Below are 22,287 nucleotides of genomic sequence, written 5' to 3' on the forward strand. Positions count from 1 at the left end.
AAAAGAGGAGAGGGCCAAGAACTGAAACCTGTGGGACACCTGTTAGTAGTTCTTCGATGGAGTGACAGTCAAGGTAGGCATCTTAGAGAACGTAATCCCACAAGCAAGCCTTTAATACTATAGAGGGTATGCACATGACGTCACAGTAAGTGGAAGTCACTGTGGTTACACTTACTGACTGGCAGGGTTAGCGTTCAGCTTGAATGCCGCAAAAACACAAAAAACACATCTAAAATGGGAAAGAGCTGTTGTGCGATTGACTGTACAAATAGATTCAACAAGAAATTGAAGCTATCTTTTTACAGACTGCCAAAAGCTAAAGAAAACAGAAGCAAATGGATCGCTGCAATTCGCAGAAACAACTGGAATCCAGGCCCCGAAACGTGGATTTGCAATTGACATTTTGTGTCAGGTATGTTGGATTTTTGGGTAAAATCATACCTTAAGTTATGTACTGTATTGACTACTCATCAATTAAATATTTAGCATCTTTCATTTATATTCTGTGTAACTATAAAGTTTGTCAGCATTTATAAAAAAATGTCCATGATGATGAGCCTTGTGTTCTACAAACAAAGGGGGGATGGTTAGATAGTGTTAGCTAACCAAGCATATAAATTAAGGTATGATTTTACCCAAAAAATCCAACATACCTGACACAAAATAACAACCGCAAATCCACGTTTCGGTGCCTGGATTCCAGTTGTTTCTGCAAATTGCAGCGATCCATTTGTTTCTCTTTTCTTTAGCTTTCGGCAGTCTGTAAAAAGCTTAGATTTCTTGTTGAATGTCCATGGACCACTGATTCTTTGGTAAGTTGTAAGGAAAACTGTCGAGTCCAACTGCCTTTAATTTAAGCAGATAATCGTTTGTTTTACTCCCGCAGTTTTCTCTACTAAAGGCAGCCACGCTGCAGGATTCCGGTGGGAAAGTGATGTCAATGCATACCCTCTATTTATTACAAAATAAAAACATGGTAATTCTTTACTATCATATAACAAACGCCACACAATACTGTATACATTTTTTTTAACAAAAACCTACAATTCTCTGTACTGAAGGATGATTTCTAATTCTTTATTAATGTATTATTAACCTGAAAAGAAACAGAAATAAAGCTCACTGAATGGTGGCCGATGCAGTTTTGTAATACAGTACCTCTTAATTTCGGTATACACATAGGTGTAAGGTTTGCAGTTTTCATAATGCAATACTCCATAGTGCAGCAGTGAGGATGAAAACTGCATACATCATTACTCCAGATAAAATCCCCTTTACAGGTGCAGTTTGTTTTATCATTGTCAATTCTGCATTCTGTTGAAAAAGTGGATAAATAATTCAAGCACACACACACTACACACAAGGTGAATTCCAAATTGGTTAAATTTAGAAAAGAGGTATTTAAACATATTAATGAATCCACTAATTTTTCACGGTAACCCACAAGAAAATATTAAGAAAATGACACCCTCATAATTATTAATTCATTTTCTATCTTTTTGTCAGTATTTTCTTAATATGAAGAGGTTTTTCACTGGTACGTACATGTGTGTTTTTATTTAAATTTAGATAAAAAAGTATTCAAGCTCTCTCAGTTGAATCATTTTCAAGGCAGAGATCAAATTTACTATTCTTTTAAACAAACTTTTGTATACTTTTGAAAAGTTTGTATATTTTAGCAGTTAAATGCATCAATCTGGAGGAAAATTAAGAGGTTAGATCTGTGAAGAATACTGTTCTTTTGTAAACAATCCAATCATAAACCCCTGCAGTTGTACGATCACACATGAGCCATAAAGGATATTAAGTAAAAGCTTTCACATGTGCTGTACTGGTTTATTTAAAGTATTCGGAATCACAGTAATGTTGCAGTAACGTCAGATTTAGACATCATATTCAACTAAAATCTTGAGGACAAATTAAATTTAACATCAAGGAAAAAATTTCTACACCAAAAAATACCTCTTTTTTCAACTTCAAAGAGCTGAAATGTTTAATCAACAGGTTTCAAGCAGAGATTCTCTACAAGGGAGATATTCCAACTACATAAACATTGAGTGTCAAAATTCAGCATAAAACAGTACTTGAACTTGATTAACATTCTGCATCTTTGAATAAATATATATTATTGACATAATGTTACATATCACTGTCAGGATATATAGCTTTCCCAACTTGATTCAGGAAATAATGTAGCCTACTAACTATTAACTCAAGCAATGTTGTATCCTCAGAATGCATTCTGTCTTTTGGAACTAGAGATACAGGACTTGAGCCTTCTAAAGAGACTACAGTCAGAGCTGATGGATGCTAGCAACTGAGATAGTAACATTTTCTCCATAACCCCCCTCCCCTTCAACTCCAAGCTGCCGATATGACATTGAACATTAAAGCAGCTGCTTTGTTCTGGCAAGACATTCCCTTTCCTGGAATCAATGCCTTTCGTTATGTAGAATTGCCTAGCTTTACAATAGGGATTTACAATTTCGGTTAACAAGGGCGACACTCTCCTGCGTTCAATGACAATTGAAACCCTGATAATAAGCATTATTAAACTTCCCACCTTTGTAATATACCTAGAATATGACATACATGCTGAAACATTAACTCACAAATTTGTCTCATGTAGACTAGATCATGCTAATACACTTTTTTTCTGGCTTTCCACAGCACAGTATATAGAGATTACAACTGACTCAAAATGCACTGCAAAATAAATAAATAAATAAATAAATAAATAAATAAATAAATAAATAAATAAATAAAAAATCAATCTTGAAGTATTTTTTGTTTTATATTCAGACAGTCCTGTTCTGTTTTTGCTAAACAAGACAAAAAGACTTGCAGATGGGGTAAGGATATGTCAAATTGTCAAGAAAAAACATAATGTAAAACAAGCTAATATTTTCTACTTGAGAGAAAAAAAATATTAATATTACATTTTAAGTCTTATTACAAGACAAAAACACTTGTGAACTTTTTTCTGTGTCTTTTAAAACTGCATCAACTCTGTATCTCTCTGTTTCATGTATTTGAAAGGTGTCAAAGAAACAACGTCTATTATTATTATTGGTTTGATTGCAGCATGCCAGTTTTTAGCATGTAACTACATATTTGGAAATATGCTGAGAAGTTTACAAAGGGCCATACTAACATGGAATTGGCTGTGTATTATGTTTAGGAAGGTCTTGATTGTAGTGTGAATGAGTTCCATATAGCCTGAGGTGTTAATCTTTCCCTCTTAGAAGGTTCTATACACATCTTGATACATTTTGTATGATACCACACAATAATATACTCTTACAAATGCAACGATTCGATTTGATTCAGCTCCAATTCGATTCAGTTCTGATTCAGTTCTACTTAGCTCTTATTTAATTCAGTTTAAATTTGAAACAATTCCTTTTTACGTGTTCAATTTAAGGAGTGTTGCCTGTGTTGTGGGTAGAAATGCTTCATTATAGATCATGAAATCTAAGTAAAAATGTTAATCTTTCAATAGAGTCACAAAAAAGCATTGTTAAAGCTGAAGTTTTTCAAAATTGTGGATCTGAAGTTGTTCGCTTTTTTTGTATGAGTGATAGGTGCTCTATTTTCCTAGTTAAGCCTATAAGTAAAGTGCTGGAATTAAACAAAAAAAAGAACAAAAATGAAAACCAGGACATTATAGCCTATTCAATTCAATAAAATGCACTTAACATATGTAACTTTCTAGGATGGCTACATGTAAAGGTAAACTGAAATGTACATGGAAATGTAGTGTATGTGCCTGTTCACAAAAAAGGGGTTGTGTTTGTAACAAGCCAATTGCACAGAATCATAGAGAGAGCAAGAGCCACATACTCCACTGCAGATGAGCAGGTCATTCTCATGTCAAAATATGAAGAGTACAGTAGCATCATCAATCAAAAATGCAACACAGTTGCTGCTGCCAAGGCCCGAGAGAACTGGTGGAAGAAAACTGCAAACACTGTCAATGCGTGAGTACTGGGTTAATCACTGCCCCATCCCTTCTCATTGATGGTAAAGAAAGTGAAGTGTTTTGTCTTCAGGCGTATTAACAGATTGCACATCTCCCAGAGAAATGAGAGAGTAAAAAATAGTTATTGAATAGTTCTTCAGGCAGTCAAAAGTTCTTTAGGCAACTACCAAAAACTACATGGAAATCGTTTTTCTGATTTTGGATGCATGAAAGGAAAGTTATTTCCACCCTATGAAAGGTTCCACAAAAATGGATGTGATAGTCGACATTGGAATCAGCTAAGAAAATGTAGACCTATTCCAGTAATGGTGACAGGTATGTGAATTCGGAAATATTAATCTCTTCTTCTGACAATTCACTCACCACTCAGCCCAGAAGCCATCAAAGAGTATACCCACTCACTCACTAGTAGGCCTACCCACCTGATCAGCTATCAGCACACCTTTGGGCTTATCAATGGTTCCACCACTAACAGAAGTATGGTCTTACCAGTCTTGCATCAAATGTTCCCTTACAAAAAAATAACACATAAGTTAATTTTTTGAGTACAGAATACTTGAGTACAAGTTTATTTTAAATGTATATTTTAAGTATTTTATAAAACTAAATTCACACCGTTCTTGACAAAACCATTTTTACATGGACCTTGCTGTGTGTGCCCGGGGGCATTGTCATGCTGAAACATGAAAGGCCTTACCCAAACTGTTGGGGAAGCACAGAATCGTCTAGAATGTGATTGTATACTGCAGAATTAGTATTTGCCCTTCACTGGAACTAAGGGGCCTAGCCCAAACAATGAAAAACAGACCCAGACCAAGGGGTGTCCAGATACTTTTGGTAACATAGAGTAGCTATGGGCAGAGAAGCCTAGCCACTCCCACACTAGCTGTGTCGAATGGTGACAGGTTAAAACAGATAATGGAAAAAGGTTTTTTTTTTGAACAGCATAATTAGTGGGCTTGCTTGATTTTTAAGCACAGCTTTATCACCTAATGTTACTTTAGCTAACCCTAACATGTTAGCGTTTCGCCTACTTTAGTTAATCTAGTTATCGCGTACGGATGCTATTCTGCACGCATGAGTAGGAACTAATGACACACAGCTATAACCACCGATACAGATGTATGGACACACGGAGGACAACAAATAACGTTACAGAGGTGAGGACCAGTGGCGGTTCGTTAATATGGGACGCTGGGGCGACGCCCCCCCCTAAAAATTGTTTACTCGTACAATGCGTCTGGTAGTCTCTCAGCGCCTGTCAGCATTAATTAAAAATGGGTTCCACCGTTCCAAATTGTATTTGGTTAATTTCTGTGCGAATACACGTACTTCCTGGGTGAAGGGCACCAGCCAAATGAGTGTTTATGCAAGTCCGTCAACTTTTGGCAAGCAGGTGACCTGAGGCTGCTCTCTAATTGGTTGCTTCAGATTTTCCACGGGGCGCAGCTCACTTTTGTTAGCAGCGAATTGGTATTGTTTTTATGTTTTTTGATCTAGTGTGATTGGACAATTCTCAACGCTATCTTTCATGTTCACACCCTCCATTAATATAACTATGGATGCACGACCGTCACTCCTGCTTCTTAGCTAGCTGACTGCTACTTTCAAGAGATGGCAACTTCAAGTGAAACCGTGGAAATCAAAGAAAATTTGGTTATTTAATTACAAAAACACCCTTTCACAAGGCGTTCACTGGAAGAAAAAAAGAAGGTAAAGGAGCTTGGACCGGACCGACCCAATTTACAAATTCAGCAGCAGTGTGATTGAGGACGAGCTTACACCCGGGGCTTCTCCCGCTCGTTATGACAAACGGAGTTGGCTAGCTGGATGTGGTGTAAGTAATGCCTTTTATTGCTTTCCCTGTTTGCTATTTCAAAGTGTCGGCACCGAAGCTTCGTGGACAACGATGGGGGTACAAGACCTAAAACATCTTTCTGAAAAATGCAAACAGCACGAAAGTAGCTGCAGCCATGTAGACAATTGTATGAAGCTAAATTTTTTTGGCAGGCTTAGCAGTGCTGAACAGCTAGATGAAGGCTACAGGATTGGCATTAGAAGGCACAACGAAGAGGTGACAGAAAATCGACGCATCCTGTCCAGAATAATAGACTGTGTGAAATTTTGTGGAGCCTTTGAGTTGGCTTTGCGTGGCCATGATGAGAGTGAGAGCTCCGATAATCTCGGGATATTCCGTGGGTTGGTGAATTTTGATGCCTCGCTTGATGGAGCGTTGAAAGAGCACCTTGAGAACGCCACTGTATTTAAGGGAACTTCAAAAACTGCAGAACGAGCTACTGGACTGTATGTTGTCTGTTGTGAGGGAACACATCATCAAAGAAGCCCAGAGCAGTGATTTTTTATCAATCCAGGCAGATGAGACAATGGATATTGCCACACAGCCCCAACTTGTGCTTGTGCTTGTGCTGCGCTACATTGATGACAAAAACAACGTGCAGGAAAGATTTTTTGAGTTCATCCCTCTGCAGTCAGCTAGAGCTGAGTCCATTGCTACAGCACTAAAACAGCGTCCTGCTGCCATCCTTCCTGAGGATCAGAAAAGTAAGCTCATCTGCCAGGCATATGATGGAGCCAGCGTGATGAGGGGTGCCACTGCAGGTGTTTAGAGAAAAATACAAGATGTGTACCCAAATGCCCACTACATCCACTGCTAAGCACATCAGCTCAACCTGATAACCTCTCACATATCCAAAGTGAGAATATTTTTTTCTGACCTTAGTGGATTTGCCAGCTTTTTTTCCAGATCACCCAAGCGGACAGGTGTTCTTGACAAAGTAGTGGCCCATAGACTGCCAACATCCAGAAACATCAGATGGAACTTTCACAGCCGTGCCATCAATACTGTGTTTGAGCACAGAGAGGACCTCATTCACTGTTTTGAAAGCATACGAGACTCAGGGGACTTTGACCCCAATACTGTCAGAGAAGCAGGAGCCTTTGCTATGCTACTGGAGGATCAGGATTTTAAGTTCTTTCTGCAACTTTTTCACCACATCATGCCACATGTGGACCTCCTCTATGCCAAGCTGCAGAAGAAGAACATAGATTCGGTCCATATCAATGGGTGCATCCAGCAGTTCCAACAGGACATACAAAAGATCAGGTAATAGCTGTATTCCTGTTATTAATATGATTATTATTATTCACTTTCTCTCTTTTACTATTATTATAAATTCTTTGTCCTTTGCAGAAATTCTCTCCATTCCATGGTTGAGCAAAGAAGTGGCTCTCAGCCAACAAAGAGGTGTCGGCACTCAGTCCAGAGGACCATGAAAGGATTGCAGTAGAGGTGAGTTTATGTTGTAGAAATCAGTCACAGTCCATGTTACACTGGAGTGTAGTGTTAGATTTTTGTGTTTTTTAGTAATGTACCTTATTCAAAGTTTCAGAGTTATTGTAGGAAAATTTTGGGACTCCCCATGATTGTAATGACATCACGTGTCAAAGTTAGGGTATTCCCATCAATGTTGATCAGACTGGTCCCTCCAAACTCTCGATGCTCCATGCTAAAAGTGCATCACACGTATGACTATTTACTCATGTAATCAATATGTAATCCAATAAACCTGTATCATTAGTTGCAGAGCTTATGGAAACGCAAGAAACCACAGTATCAACTGTAGAAAAAAAAAGCAAGAGAATGGAGAAGGCTTAGAAACCACACTTACTCACTCAGCAAAGAACATTAATTGAATGTTAACCATACACTTATATTTTTCAAACTGATCAACTGCTAATAAATGTGCTAGAAGACTAATATTTTACAGTGACCCCTATGTGACCTGAATACAATGGGAAATTACAGGAGGCTGTGACTTGTATTCTTAATGGAAAAATACAGAATAAAGACTAACATTTTTTAAGGGAAAGTTGGGGTAATTTTCCACAATGATGTTATCACCTAAGAACAAGAAATCATTGTGGTGCCAAGAAGGTCAGGTGATGTTTTAAGGAATGTTTTAGGGGGAGTTATGGGGAGCACAGTGTATAAAATGGATGTAAAACTGACAATCGAGGTTCAATTCTGCAGAGTTGAATTCCGGCTTTGTGCACCTGTGCGAATAAAGTCTGACTTTTCTGAAGAGCTTGCTGCTGTGGTGACTTTACCCTCGTGAAATTGTTTTCTACAAATTAGAGATTGGACTTTGTGGTGTGGGGATGGCTGGTTTAAGCAGCCACACCTGCCCTGGGTCAAGCTAATTAGACCTGGCTAGTTAGATAATTGGTTATGAATTAGATAATTGGCCAGGCTAATTGGGCCCAGGAACAGGGGTGGCTGCACCTGTGCGTATTGAGGTAATCAGTGCGCACAGGTTAAATCTGCCATCCCCACCCACACAGGGGAGCCTTCTCTGTCATGACAGGGTTTTACATCTGCTCATTTGGCTGTACCATCTTGCCAAACCCTTGCAAATAAATCTGGACTGCTTGAACATCATCTCCCTGTGTCTCTGTGCCGGAGGGCCCCAAGGAAAGCCACTTCGGTGGCCTGTGGCAGGCGTGTTTGCCACAGACTTTTAATTCTGTCGATTCCTAGACACTACATTTTGGGGGCTCGTCCGGGATACGAGAAAGGGATTGCTGAAGCTCCCGGCTCCTGGAGACGGAGGCAGAGGGTACTAGCCCCTTAAAAGCTGGCCAGCTTATCAAGAGGTGAGAGTATTTAACTACATGTTTCGGATTGGGGCGCTGTCCCCTCTGACCTCCTCTCCCTGACGCCGGAAGTGAAATCCTCTCGTAAAACTAACCCGGAAACTAACACCGAAAATTGAGGGGAAGAAAGCGGCAAGCTCTCCGGAAAACGTGCGCAGTGAACCGTGAGTGAATTGAGTGTGGTGTGAGTGAAAGGACTTCATAAATTGTGTTGAAAAGTATGATTGAAGCAGAATTGATATTGGAAATATTGTTACTGCTGATGGTTTAAACTGTTGCTGTTGTTTTAAAACGAGGTGCCAGAGACTTGGGCGGAGAGAAACCCAAGAAGGGCCACCTGCAAGAGCTCTGGTAAAAGCGTTTTTGGAAAAAACACTGCCCTCTGAGGTGTAAAGTAAGAGAAAAATTGTTGGTAAGGTAAAATACTGTTAAGTTGTGCTGATGCTTAGATGCTTGTGCTTGAGCAGATATAACGTTGTATTGAGGCAACTGAGGTAAAAAATGTGATTTATGTGTATATACAACCATAAAAGAGAAGGGTGAAAATTGATAAACTAAGTTAAACTAAGGTTAAATAAAGGTTAAATATATAATAAAATATAGATAATTAATACAATAAAAGTATTAAGGGAAGCATAAAATAATGGAAAATGGACAGAAAACGCCGGTTTAGATAATCGCGGGAATATATCCTAAATGTAAACAGGAGATAGAAAATACATCAGAAAAATGGACAAAAAGAGCTAAAAAAATGGCCATAAGATGGCCTAAAGGGGGTTTGTTTGATAGGGAAATATACGATCAGATGGGAGGAGTAATAGCAAATTACAGAACAGGAGATAAGTCAGAAAAAAGAAAGCTAAAACGAGAACAGGAAAAAGCAATTTTAGGATGGTTCAGGTCCGCTTCCCTAGAATAAGGTGTAGGGATATGTAGAGATCACAGCGAAATGATGACTCCTCCTCCGTATGCCCCACAGTTACCAGGACATATGGAGGTAAAGGAGAAAGGCTTGTACCCAATATGCCCGGTATATATCTGAAGCGCCACCTGCAACGACAGTGTGTCCAGTAGTGAAAGGACAAGTTGAGATACACGGGTGGGTAGAACATGAGGAAGATGGAGAACAGCTCGGGATAGATAGAGCGTGTCTCGAGAATGAAAGGGAGGAAATAGAAGAAAGGGTAGCAAGGCTAAGGGGAGAATACAAAGTGGAGGATTTAAAGGAATGATATAACCAGTATGATGAATACCATAGCCGGTTAATAAAAAAGGCAAAAGAGATGGACGGAGTGTAGCACAGTGGGTAAGGAACTGGGCTTGTAACCGAAAGGACGCGGGGTTGATTCCTGGGTAGGACACTGCCGTTGTACCCTTGAGCAAGGTACTTAACCAAAATTGCTTCAGTATATACCCAGCTGTATAAATGGATACAATGTAAAATGCTATGTAAAAGTTGTGTAAGTCGCTCTGGATAAGAGACACTGGGAGAAAACAGCAAGCGTCTAAAATGCGCCAAAAGCCTGAACAGGTGGGGTCAAAAAGAGATGGGGAAACACATAAAAAACGCGAAACTTCGGGGTGGAAAAACACTAAATGGGAAAAACTCCCATATAACACGTGGGAAGAGCTGAAAAAAGCAAAGCCAAAAAGTACCAAGGAAACAGATTCCCGAGATAAGCATAAGCCAAGTTTAGCAAAAGGCACTGCAAATAAAGAGCAAAATCCCCAAGTAGAATATAAATTAGAATATAATAAGGAAGGGGAGGAGGAGTTCCCTCCAGCAGAAAAAGGCGGGGCAAGTAACAGTGGGGCAAGCCAGGCGAGTGGTAGCGAGGCAGAAGAGGAAGAAGAGTCAGACGGGGAAGAAGAGTCGGCACAGGTGGGGGGAGACATAGGTGGGCGATATAAAACAGTAAGAAAAAGACTGCAAACCCAACGTTACCCAGCAGCAGAAAAATGTAGCCATGATGCTGAAGCCCCCAAAACCGTAGCGCCATTGTTGATTAGGGAAGGTGGTGCACCCTGATACATTCCCTGGTCCACCCAGGATATGCAAAATGTAATAACCAATCTCCCTGATTTGCAGAATGGGGCGAGCCACTGGATCAGGGTGCTGGAGGAAGAGACGTCAGGCCGGATCCTGGCTGTGGGGGACCTGAAGGCTCTCCTAGGAAAGGTTGTGGGGATGGAAACAATGCTGGATATATTTGAGCAGGCTGGCTTTGACAGAAACCATGCGCAAACTCCAGCAGTGGACGGTGGGCCATTTGATAACGTGCGTGGGGTTGTTTGGACTGCTCTGCGAGCCCTGTATCCCGCACGACCAGACATAACGACCTTAACGGGACTGCCGTTAAAAGACAATGAACCACCGGCAACATACATCAACACGCAGTTGCGCAGATGGAGGCTGATAACTGAAAGAGACGTGACACACAGAGAGTTTGTGGATCTCGTGGTGCTCGCTGTAGAAAGGCAGCGGAAAGAGGGAAAAAAGCTGGAAGATTAAACATAAGACATTCAAAGAAAACTACTGCAGTTGCAGCTGGAGGAGCTGAAAGGCGAGAGAAACAAAAGAGTTGGATAAAGAGAAAGGCGAAAAAAGTGGCATCTGTGAAAATACAGAATATGGACAATGGGTTCTTTGACTTTGAAGCCACCCCCGCGCCCGAACCATGGAGCAGCCCGATGGCGCCATAGCCGACGGTAATCTACAACTTCTCCGGCATCCCTCACCCAGTGGCCATGCAAGGTAATATGCAAGGGGGGGGACCACAACCGGGTGGGAACCAAATGGGGGGAGGGCCAGGGAATGGTGGTCAAAAGAATCAGTGGAAAGGGCAGCAGAATCAGAATAACAACATGCAAAATAGAAATTGGAACCAACAAGGCTTTCCCAACCAACAGAGACAGGGCCCCATAGTTTGCTATGGATGTGGTCAAGAGGGGCACATAAAGAGATGGTGCCTGAAAACACAAGGGATGTACCCGGGTAACCAGGGGACCTGGGTACCAATTCAGCCTCAGCAACCGCAGGGTTACCCCAACTTGGCCCCACCTCCCCAGGCTAGGCCCCCATATCAGACTGGGGGGCCTGTAAATTACCAAGGTGCCCAATAGGGGTGCCCAGAGAACCAAGGCAGAGTAGGACAGCATGTAATGATAACAAACGGGCCAGAACAAGAACCTATAATAAATGTACAAATTGGTCGGAAAAATTGTCCCCATGATGATAGATACTGGTGCAACATGCACATGCATTCGGAAAGAATATGCCTCACATCTGCCACTGTCGGGAGAAGTTATTCAAACAGTAGGGTTCTCGGGGAAAACAATGATAAGCCCGACTACAAAACCGGTATTAATAAAAATAGGCGTAAAAGCAAAAGTGTGCAAAAATTCCCCCGTAAGTCTTCTAGGGAGAGATGCAATTCTGGCCTTAGGACTGAAATTAAACTGTGAAGAAGGAGGCATAGATTTAACAGGAATGTACTATATGAGAAGTGAAAACCACCACATGGCAAATGTATATTGGGTAGGGGATATTGAGACACAAGTAAAAGACCAAGTGTGGAGCACTTGGCAAAAATATGTTGAGGCTCAGATCCCGCAGGCAACTGAGCCAGAGTATGACTTACATTGCACAATGAGATTTGATCCCTACCAGAACCCAGATCTAGAAAGAGAGTGGAGTGAGGGAAAAGGAGAAAGACAATATTTGGTGTCAACTGCGCTCCTGATAGGAAAGGAAGGAGCAGCATTAAACATAGTAAGGACCCCATGGATTGAGCAGTGGTTTCAAGAGGAGCATGCGGCCCCACACATAACGTTGAAAATCAATCCAGGATATCAGGCTAAGGACTTAGGACCTATGGTTAAGACAGCAGAAGAGCTCCAATTCAGGCCAACAGAAAACCCCTTAATTTGGTGCACAGAAGATCAAACTATGATCAACATTATGGTAAGTGCTCAGATGTGGGGAAAGCCCCAACTGGTGAGGTACTGTGGGAAGAGGGTACAAAACGGGAGAAATCTGGAGAAAAATTGGGCATAGAAGAACATTTAGACCGATTACCAAGCCAACTATGGTCGCAACATGACACTGATGTAGGTAAGGTGAAATCGGCAATCCCGGTTGAAGTGTACTTGAAACCAGGCTGTAGAGGTCCATTTAAATTGCAATATTCTTTAAAAAGAGAAGCAGTGGAGGGAGTGAGAACCCATAGAAGGTCTGTTAAAATTGGGAGTGCTTAGAGCAACGCAAATTCCATATAATACACCTTTACTGCCTGTACGAAAAGCAGATGGGGAAAAATGGAGATCGGTGCATGATCTAAGAGCAGTAAATGATGTAGTGCAGGAAATGGCTGCAGAAGTACCTAATCCTCATACGTTATTAACCAATGTTCCTCCCACTGCAAAATGGTTTACAGTAATAGATCTGTGTTCTGCTTTCTTCAGCGTTCCGTTGGCCGAACAAACCAAGAGCTGTTTGCCTTTACGTTTGAAAACCAACAGTATAAGTACAACAGAATGCCGCAGGGGTTTAAACATTCGCCGCATGTGTTCAACCAAGTGCTAAAGGATGATTTACAAGGTTTAGACCTCAAAAGTGTGGTGTTGCAATATGTTGATGACTTATTACTATGTGCAGACACAAAAGAACAGTGCATAAGCGACAGCATGAAACTGCTGGAAAAACTGGCGAAGGGGGGACACAAGGTGTCCAGGAAGAAGCTGCAGCTCTGCTCTCAGGAGGTGGAGTACTTGGGAAGAGTAATCACGGCTGGCGGTAAGAGAATGTCAAATATAAACAGTTGGAGACAATAATGCAAGTTCTGCAACCACAGACAGTGGGACAAATGATGACATTCTTAGGAATGACAGGTTTTTAGCATGGATTGGGTGGAAGGGTATTCTGAAAAAATGCAACCATTAAGACTGTGTTAATTGCGCCAACAGTGGTATTACATTCGCAGCCCACTCTAGCTGTTGTGAAGGAAATGCAACAGGAAGCTACTGATGAGGAAAAAACAGAGTGGGAAAGGAGAGGGGCTAGGCAAGGCGAGGACGAGTTATGGAGAAATGCGGAAGGATTGCTTGTGGTTCCGATGTCGTTACTAACCCTACTAATCAGCGAAGCGCATGGGCATGATCACTGTGCACGAGGACAGGTGATGAGAAATATTAAAAAGCAGGGGTTCTGGTCGCTATACTTACAAAATCGAATAGACTAGCAATTGAGCATGTGTGAAATATGTGCAAAGAATAATATATGAAAGCCATTAACAGCACTTATTGGCCACATGTCAATGCCAGAGGAACCCTTTAAACATCTAATGATGGATTAGGTAGACATGATACATAAGGTAAGAGGCAAAAGGTATATGTTGGTAGTCATAGATCTGTTTAGCCGATGGGTGGAAACAATCCCCTCCAAGGACCAAGGGGCAGGAACTGTAGTAAAGTTTCTGGTAAACGAGGTAATACCAAGATTTGGCATACCTGTGACAATAAGCTCTGACAATGGTCCTGCGTTCATGGGACATGTGCTAAAACAGGTCATGCAGGCTTTAAGAATAAAACAGAGGTACGGGTGCGTATATCACCCTCAGTCACAAGGCATGGTGGAGAGGGTAAATGGGATCATTAAGGCAAAGGTTAACAAAATATGCCAAGATGCACACCTGAATTTGGTCGATGCACTGCCTTTAGCATTAATGTGCTATAGGAGCCAGGAAAGTAGAATTACCCACCTCAGCCCTCATGAGATGGTGACGGGTAGGAGGATGCCGGTTCCTCAAATAAGAGGGCAGTCAGAAGGCCCTCCTTTAGAGGACCTAGACTTGGGACTTCGACTGTATATGCAACAACTCTCTGCCATTCACCAAATTATATTTGAATAGGTGCAGGCCAGAGAACCTGAAACAGCAGCTGAGGCCCAACCGGGGACGCATTGGGGATCGTAGAGGCATTGAGACAATTGATTTGTCAGGTCTGGAAGGAGACTAAGGAGACCAGCTGGTTAGGGACTGACAATGACACTGTATATGAACTAATACTTGAAACACTGTAAGATATTAGGATAATAAAGGTTGAAGAAGAGAGAGAAAAGGAGGACGAAGACTACCACAATAGGGAGACTGAGGTCTACATAATGAGTTATCAGGACGAATTAAAAACAACGGAGCCAAGCCCAAAAGAGGGGGAAAAAACCCAGTCTAAAGCCGCGGGTGGTAAAATTGTTGCAGGAATAGTATTAATAGGTTGTGCAATATTTATAGTAGCACCCATAGGGATAGTGGTGGGAATAAAATTTACAGGACCAAAGGAAAAGGGAATAGAAGTTGCAATTTTGATAATGATGGTAGTAGTAGTTTTTATGATAGCTGGCGTTTATCTTATTCTAACTGGAGTAAATAATCAAAGCAAAAACAAAAGTGAACTTGGGCAAAGTCCCTCCAGTGTAACACTTAGGGTCAAACGAGGGGTAAAGATTAGAACAGCTAATACCCCATTGTGGGTACGAACGCAGTCAAATAGATAGTGGAAATGGGCTAACTACACTGCTAGAGTACACTCCCTTGAGTCTTGCATGGTCTGCGCAAAGGCAGAGCCAGTTCTAACTCTAAGCCCGAACCCAAATATCTATGTGAGATGTATGCAAAGAGAACAGATAAAGAGGGCAATAAATGAGACAATACCAAAAGACAAGTGTCCCATCCAATGTATAGAGGAATTGGGGTCAAGTATAAAGCGGGACGATAAAAATAAAACTTGTAAAAAATATAATCTGTTGCAAAGTTATGAAAACTCACGTATAGATAACAAAAAGTTGCAATTAACAGATGGGTCTTATGAATGTTATGAAGTCGCCAATGGGAGAGTACAGCTAGGAATGTTCCCAGGTGAATGTCAGATAAAATTGACATGTAATGCAACCGAAGGACAAAACAATCGATTGAATTACACTCAACTGCCGGCTACCTGCGAAATGACATTAAGTATGCCCTTATAAATTATACAAAGGATATAAATTTCACGGAGATGGAAATAGCAACTCCTAAATGTCAAAATATTATTAATGCAAATAAAAGGGTGGCTGATATGTTCTGGATGTGTGGGACGGGTGTATATAGTCGCTTACCGACAGGTTGGATGGGAACGTGCGCTCGCGTAATATTGTCCCATTCAGTCGCAATAGGATACCCAACCCAAGGCCAAACTGAGAACAGGCGTCGGAAGAGAAGCTACGATTCTGACTTGGGGGTAACAATAGATGTAACTGGACAACCAAGGGGGATCCCCAATCAATATAAAGCCAGAAATTAGATATTAGCTGGATTTGAATCCATCATTCCATGGATAACAGTAAATAAAAACGTAGAGTGGATAAATTATATATACTATAATCAGCAAAGGTTTATCAACAAGGCTTTGTCAGCTCTGGGAGAACAATTAGCGGCAACTAGTAAAATGGCTAGGCAAAATCGCTGGGTATTGGACTGGATGCTGGCCAAAAAGGAGGGTGTCTGTGTAATGTTCGGAAAAGACTGCTGTACGTTCATCCCAAATAACACCTCCCCAGAAGGAGCTTTTACTCACGCAATGGACAGACAGAAGACTCTGAGACATGAAGTGACTATGAATGCTGGATATGGCAATATTTTGGGGGACTGGCTGGAGCAGGCGATAGGACGATGGGGAAGTTGGTTGGCAAAAATAGGACTTGCAGTGGGGATAACACTGATAGTGGTACTGGTGTTGCTGTCTTGTATCCTCCCTCTCTTGAGATCCTCTCTCCACAGGGCTGTAGGTATCCAATTGGTGTCATACAAGGTGACTAACGCAGGAGCCAGGCGCCAGTTGGGTGATTCAAGTTTCCGGCGGACGCTGTCACAGTCCAGGGAGACGAGGAGAGCGGAGGGACTGTGGACGTTGATACCAGTCCAGGGAGCAACAGCACCAACAGTGCCCCTGCGGGTCCAGTACGAGAATCGCAAGCCGGCTTTCCAGTGGAGTGACGTGCAGACTGCGTACTCTGGTTGGAAGATATACCAGGAGCCCACCATCTACGAGGACTGCGGCAATTTGTCGCGTTACGAATCAACGTGTTAACAAAATTAAAGGAGTGTATGATAACTTTGTTGGGTCACTTAGCATAATACATACAGCTTTAATATGTTAAATCAAATGTTGCGACTGCAGAGAGTGTTGGAGGAACCATGGGAACAACGTTATATTGAGGAGTCCGATGCATTTGGATGTTGCTATGGCAGCAGGGGATGTGCAGGCACCCAACGTAGTATACATGGGGTGGGGCACACCCGACGCTGTCTAACGCTGAGAATGGCGTCAGCCAAAGCCCAGGTGACATCCATGTTGCCATTCCCAGGCCAATGGGCAATGCCGACATGTTATCCTACTATTATGTGCAAAATAATGTGCAGCTGACTAAGCTGCAAGTGAAAAAGCTCACTATATCCTGGTATTAAGTAAATAATGAACCCACAGACCGAAGGGAAATCACGATGGCAAAAATCCAATTCTCATGCGAAGCTGAGCTTGTAATTCAGAAGGCTCAGGCCCCGCAAGCCACCTTCTTTGCGACAATAAAAGAGGAAATTGTGGTGATGTCGCAAGGAAGTGAGGTCCTCTGGGCAAGTAACCCCTGTGCCTACCGAGTGTATGTTGAGACAAGACAAAACCAGCAGCGCCCAAGATCACCACCCTGCGTACTGGGCCCCGGCTGTCCCATTTGTACCATGGAGGTGAGGGAGCCGGTCGCTGTTGTTGCTGCCCCTCTAATTCCTCCTACCCCCGTGCAGCAGCAGGCCACAGCTGCGACAACAGGCAGGCAAGGGGTTCCTTTTGTCCCAATTTCAGTTGTGGCCCCTATGGCATCCCCTATGGCAGAAATTGAAACAGCAGGGAGCCCTCAGGGGTCCTCTCGGATTTCTTCCCCAATCCCTTCCCCTACCTCTCCCCAATCTCATGATTCTCCCAATTCTCCCAAATCGGACACTGATTACTCACCCACAGTGCCCAATGGCCAGGGGAATCCCATGATCCCTACAATATATGACCATGATGGCATGATAATTCCAAAATGAGATTGAAAAGGTTGATAAGACTACAACAAGGGGAGTCATTCGGGGCCATGAGATCAGACCCCGAAAGGGGGAAAATGTAGGAAAATTTTGGGACTCCCCATGATTGTAATGACATCACGTGTCAAAGTTAAGGTATTCCCATCAATGTTGATCAGACTGGTCCCTCCAAACTCTTGATGCTCCATGCTAAAAGTACATCACATGTATGACTATTTACTCATGTAATCAATATGTAATCCAATAAACCTGTATCATTAGTTGCAGCTAAGCTTATGGAAATGCAAGAAACCACAGTATCAACTGTAGAAAAAAAAAGCAAGAGAATGCAGAAGGCTTAAAAACCACACTTACTCACTCAGCATTAATCATTAATCGAATATTAACCATACACTTATATTTTTCAAACTGATCAACTGCTAATAAATGTGCTAGAAGACTAATATTTTACAGTGACCGCTATGTAATCTGAATACAATGGAAAATTACAGGAGGCTGTGACTTGTATTCTTAATGGAAAAATACAGAATAAAGACTAACATTTTTTAAGGGAAAGTTGGGGTAATTTTCCACAATGATGTTATCACCTAAGAACAAGAAATCATTGTGGCGCCAAGAAGGTCAGGTGATGTTTTAAGGAATGTTTTAGGGGGAGTTATGGGGAGCACAGTGTATAAAATGGATGTAAAACTGACAATCGAGGTTCAATTCTGCAGAGTTGATCCGGCTTTGTGCACCTGTGCGAATAAAGTCTGACTTTTCTGAAGAGCTTGCTGCTGTGGTGACTTTTCCCTCGTGAAATTGTTTTCTACAAATTAGAGATTGGACTTTGAATTCTGTCTATTCCTAGACACAACATTATAATCTGTTTAAGTCCCCACATCCATCCTGTTTCCATCTGGGTGTTGAGTACCCTTTCAAATGCAAGCTCTCCCCTGAGACTTAGGTGCCAAGAGCCATTGGAAAGCAATTAATAGAAATTATAATATGTGAAGAGTCATTGATTTAGCAAGGAAAAGGAACCAGGGAAGGAGTGAATTATCACATGCATGTGATAATTCCTCCTGGCTAGACCTCATTGTTTAGAGATTGTACTTAAGCTGTGCCACTTGGAGGTGTTAGACTGGAGAAGCTCATAAGACCACACAGATTTGTAACCAAGAATTAAAGAGTGCAATTGGAAGCAACAGCAGCTAACAGAATTTTACTTAGGAAGAAAAACAGTTCTTCATCTTTGTGGAAGGATGTTTGCCAACTTTTTACCTACTTTAACAGTGGCAGTAAAAATGACTTTAGTAGTTCCATATTTAGAAATAGAGCTGTTGCCTGTTGGTAACTTTAGGCGATGTAGGTGAAATGGGCATTTTGTCATCTCTACATATTATTATTGTTTTATTCTTCTCTCTGTAGGTCTGTGATACCATACTGGGACACACCAAGGAACGCTTCTCCTTCACAAACCACCTTGTCAGTGCCACCTTGCTGCATGGGGACAGGTTTGAAGAGTACAAGATGGCAGTTCCTGAAGATGCACTGAGCAACACCTTGAAGGCCTACCCAATGCTCAATGGAAGTAAGCTAAAGACAGAGCTTAGTCTCATCTACAGCAAGGAAGAGTTCAAAGCCTGTTGTGGTGCTGTGGACCTATTCCAGTTGTTTATGGAGAATAATCTAGAAGAAGTCTTTTCAGAGACTGTCACTCTCCTAAAGATCCTCATCACCACACCCATGACCACGGCGGAAGCTGAGAGGTGCTTCTCAAATTTGAAAAGAATTAAAACTTTTCTCAGAAACACCATGACCCAGGAGAAGCTGAATGCATTGGCCATGGTGTCAATGGAAAAGAGACTGGTGACTGAGATGACTGACTTTAACCAGAAAGTAATTGAGAAATTTGCAGGCCAGAAGGAAAGGAGGGCAAAATTTATGTTCAAGTAATGCTACTGGCCAGTGTTTAGGCTACATTACAGTGTGTTGTTAGATTTTTTTTTTTTTTTTGCTGAGCAAAAAAAGTTCTTTTTTTAAGTTGATTAAAGTTTAAAGTTTTTTTTAGAGTGCTGTTTCAGTTTGTTTGTCCCCCCCCCCCCCTCAAAACTGCGCCCCCCCCCAAAAAATTTTATCACCAGCCTCCGCTGCTACAGTGTGCCGTGGGTCTGGACAGTTACATGCTTCTTCTGAGCTATGCGCCCTCATTAAAATGCATGGAGGCTTGAGGACAGTGCCAGTTGGAATTTGAAGCAAGCCCACACAATTCCTTTAGGAATTGTAACCTTTCTAGTATTTAAAATGTTATCTTTGATTTAGTTTCGAGGCCAAAAATGTAAAAATGGATTGTTCATTCATTAGTTCGTTTTTCGTATAAAAAACTAAAAAACAAAATAATGATTAAGTTATCATGATTGTTTGTTCCATTAGAAACCAATTACGGAATTATACGATAGGACCCGGACCTAACAAAGTAGCCGTCCAGCTTTCTAGCATTATGGATACATTGGAAAGTATTAGAACATTAGCAAGGTAACAGCAATAAGTTGGATATGCATTAAGTTAGCTAGCATTACTGGATACCAGTTATTAGCATGTTCACTTGCCAGTACGGAATGGTGAGTGGGACTATCTATGCTGTCTAGGGTAGCAAAGTAAGGATCAGTCCTGCTATCCTGGTAATTGTTGAACGTCAGCATTGCATTCAAAAAAGTTACCTACTGATATGCGCAATACAATTCAATTAAATAGCTAAAAATGTCATATCACAAATGCATTGCATAGGCACATTGCCACATTTAACCAGTAAAGCTCTACCTCAAACTTATTAACATGAAACAGATATTTTAATGACTGTGATTTTTGGGTAAAAAAGTTACTAAAACCACTAAAGCACTGTTACACAGGCAAAGCAAACAAATACCAAAAAGTGACCAATTTTACGCCTGTATGCTAATAAATACACACATACATATACACATGTTGATATGTTCTATTTAAGGTCAAATGAACTTAACACAAAACTATTTTTAACATTGTGGCCTGTTTTAGGGTTAACGGCAGATAGCATGTTCATTTTGAGTCAATTACAACGGGCTAACAAAGAAAATCCGGAAGAAAATATTCAGCAACCGAATTAATCCGTTTGAATGTCAGGCTAGAACCAAAACTAGGCTACTGAAACGCGGCTAAACTTGTATGTTATGCGGCGCAGTAGCCTAGTTTTGGTTCTAGCCTGCCAACGTCTTGGAATTATAACGTGTGCTCTTCTGTTCTTTTCTTGCTTTAGTATTCGTTTTATAAAATGCTAAGCATTCGTGCTGGGACAGAATATTACGTAGGCTACCAAAACATTCAAACGGATTAATTCGGTTGCTGAATATTTTCTTCCGGATTTTCTTTGTTAGCCCGTTGTAATTGACTCAAAATGTTTGATACAATTATGTGAGGTATGCGATAGTTCTGCATAATTCACATTGGTGATACAGTGAAAGCAAACTGGAAATCACCTTTCGCACTTTTTGTCAGGGTAAAATAACAGGTTAATTCTAGTAATCGTCCCTTTAGCTTTTTCAGACTGCCGTAATTTTACTCCATTTTACTGCCATTCTTCAATTCCACGAAAAGACCAGGAAGACTATGGACTAATTTATGGTGCATGGTTCGCATCTAGAGGGCACACTTCGCTGCTCGGCTAGCAGTAACTTGGAAGGAAAACAAACGGTGGCTGTACCACTACTAATTTAAATTTTCACACAAGTCCGAGTTTTCGTTCTATTCTTGTCATTTTGCGATTAGCCTATATAGAATTGACGATGAGAAAGTAATCAAACAACAAATTGTTTACAACGTGTGCATGTTTCATGCTGTTGTTGCCAGTTATATTGGAAATGTGAATGCATTCTGTCGCTTCGGATGTCAAGACATGAAAGCGAATGTTCGCATAAAAACATAATGAATGTGTTTGAGAGGATATATAAAACAGTTACAATCTGACTATTGGTCTGTTATATCCTATTTGTTGCATAACGGTCCAACTTCAAGTTCAACTACCAACGACAGTTTTGCTTGACAACGGTAAAATATGCCCAAACGGCTGCAGAAGAATATTTCAATTCCAGGTGATTAAATCGATAAAAATCAATAAATACAAAAGTAACCATATATAGTCATTGTTGGTAACCCGTTGTATATAAGTGGAATAAACCCCTCCAGGCTGTCCCGGTTATTAAAAAATAATGTAGGCTACTTCGGTGGTAGTATGGGGTTACAGAAGAAATCATATGACAGATGGACCGACGACAACGTTGCTTTTTCATACGTCAGTGGGCTAATTTGCCTAATCTTCGCGGGACTTTAGACCCCGGTAGAAATGCAGACAACTAAGCCGCGTTTCCACCGAAATTACCCGGAACTTTCAGTCCCAGGAACTACTTTACCAGGAACTAAAAGGTTCCTTCAGCCAATGGTTGTCTGTTTCCACCGGGGTCTAAAGTACCGCGAAGATTAGGCAAATTAGCCCACTGACGTATG

General features: G+C 41.3%; 1 protein-coding gene across 2 annotated transcripts in view; it reads right to left on the bottom strand.

The window, feature by feature from the left end:
• The window catches only part of LOC135254729 (adhesion G-protein coupled receptor F1-like), a 38,203-nt gene that overhangs the window by 10,352 nt on the left and 5,564 nt on the right, over nucleotides 1-22,287 (bottom strand). For both annotated transcript variants that reach the window (XM_064335170.1, XM_064335162.1), the window contains exon 5: nucleotides 1,159-1,314. In XM_064335170.1, coding sequence (XP_064191240.1) covers nucleotides 1,159-1,314 — 156 coding nt within the window. The remainder of the gene's footprint in view (nucleotides 1-1,158; nucleotides 1,315-22,287) is intronic.

Source organism: Anguilla rostrata, chromosome 1 (assembly GCF_018555375.3).
Source record: "Anguilla rostrata isolate EN2019 chromosome 1, ASM1855537v3, whole genome shotgun sequence".
Taxonomy (NCBI): domain Eukaryota; kingdom Metazoa; phylum Chordata; class Actinopteri; order Anguilliformes; family Anguillidae; genus Anguilla; species Anguilla rostrata.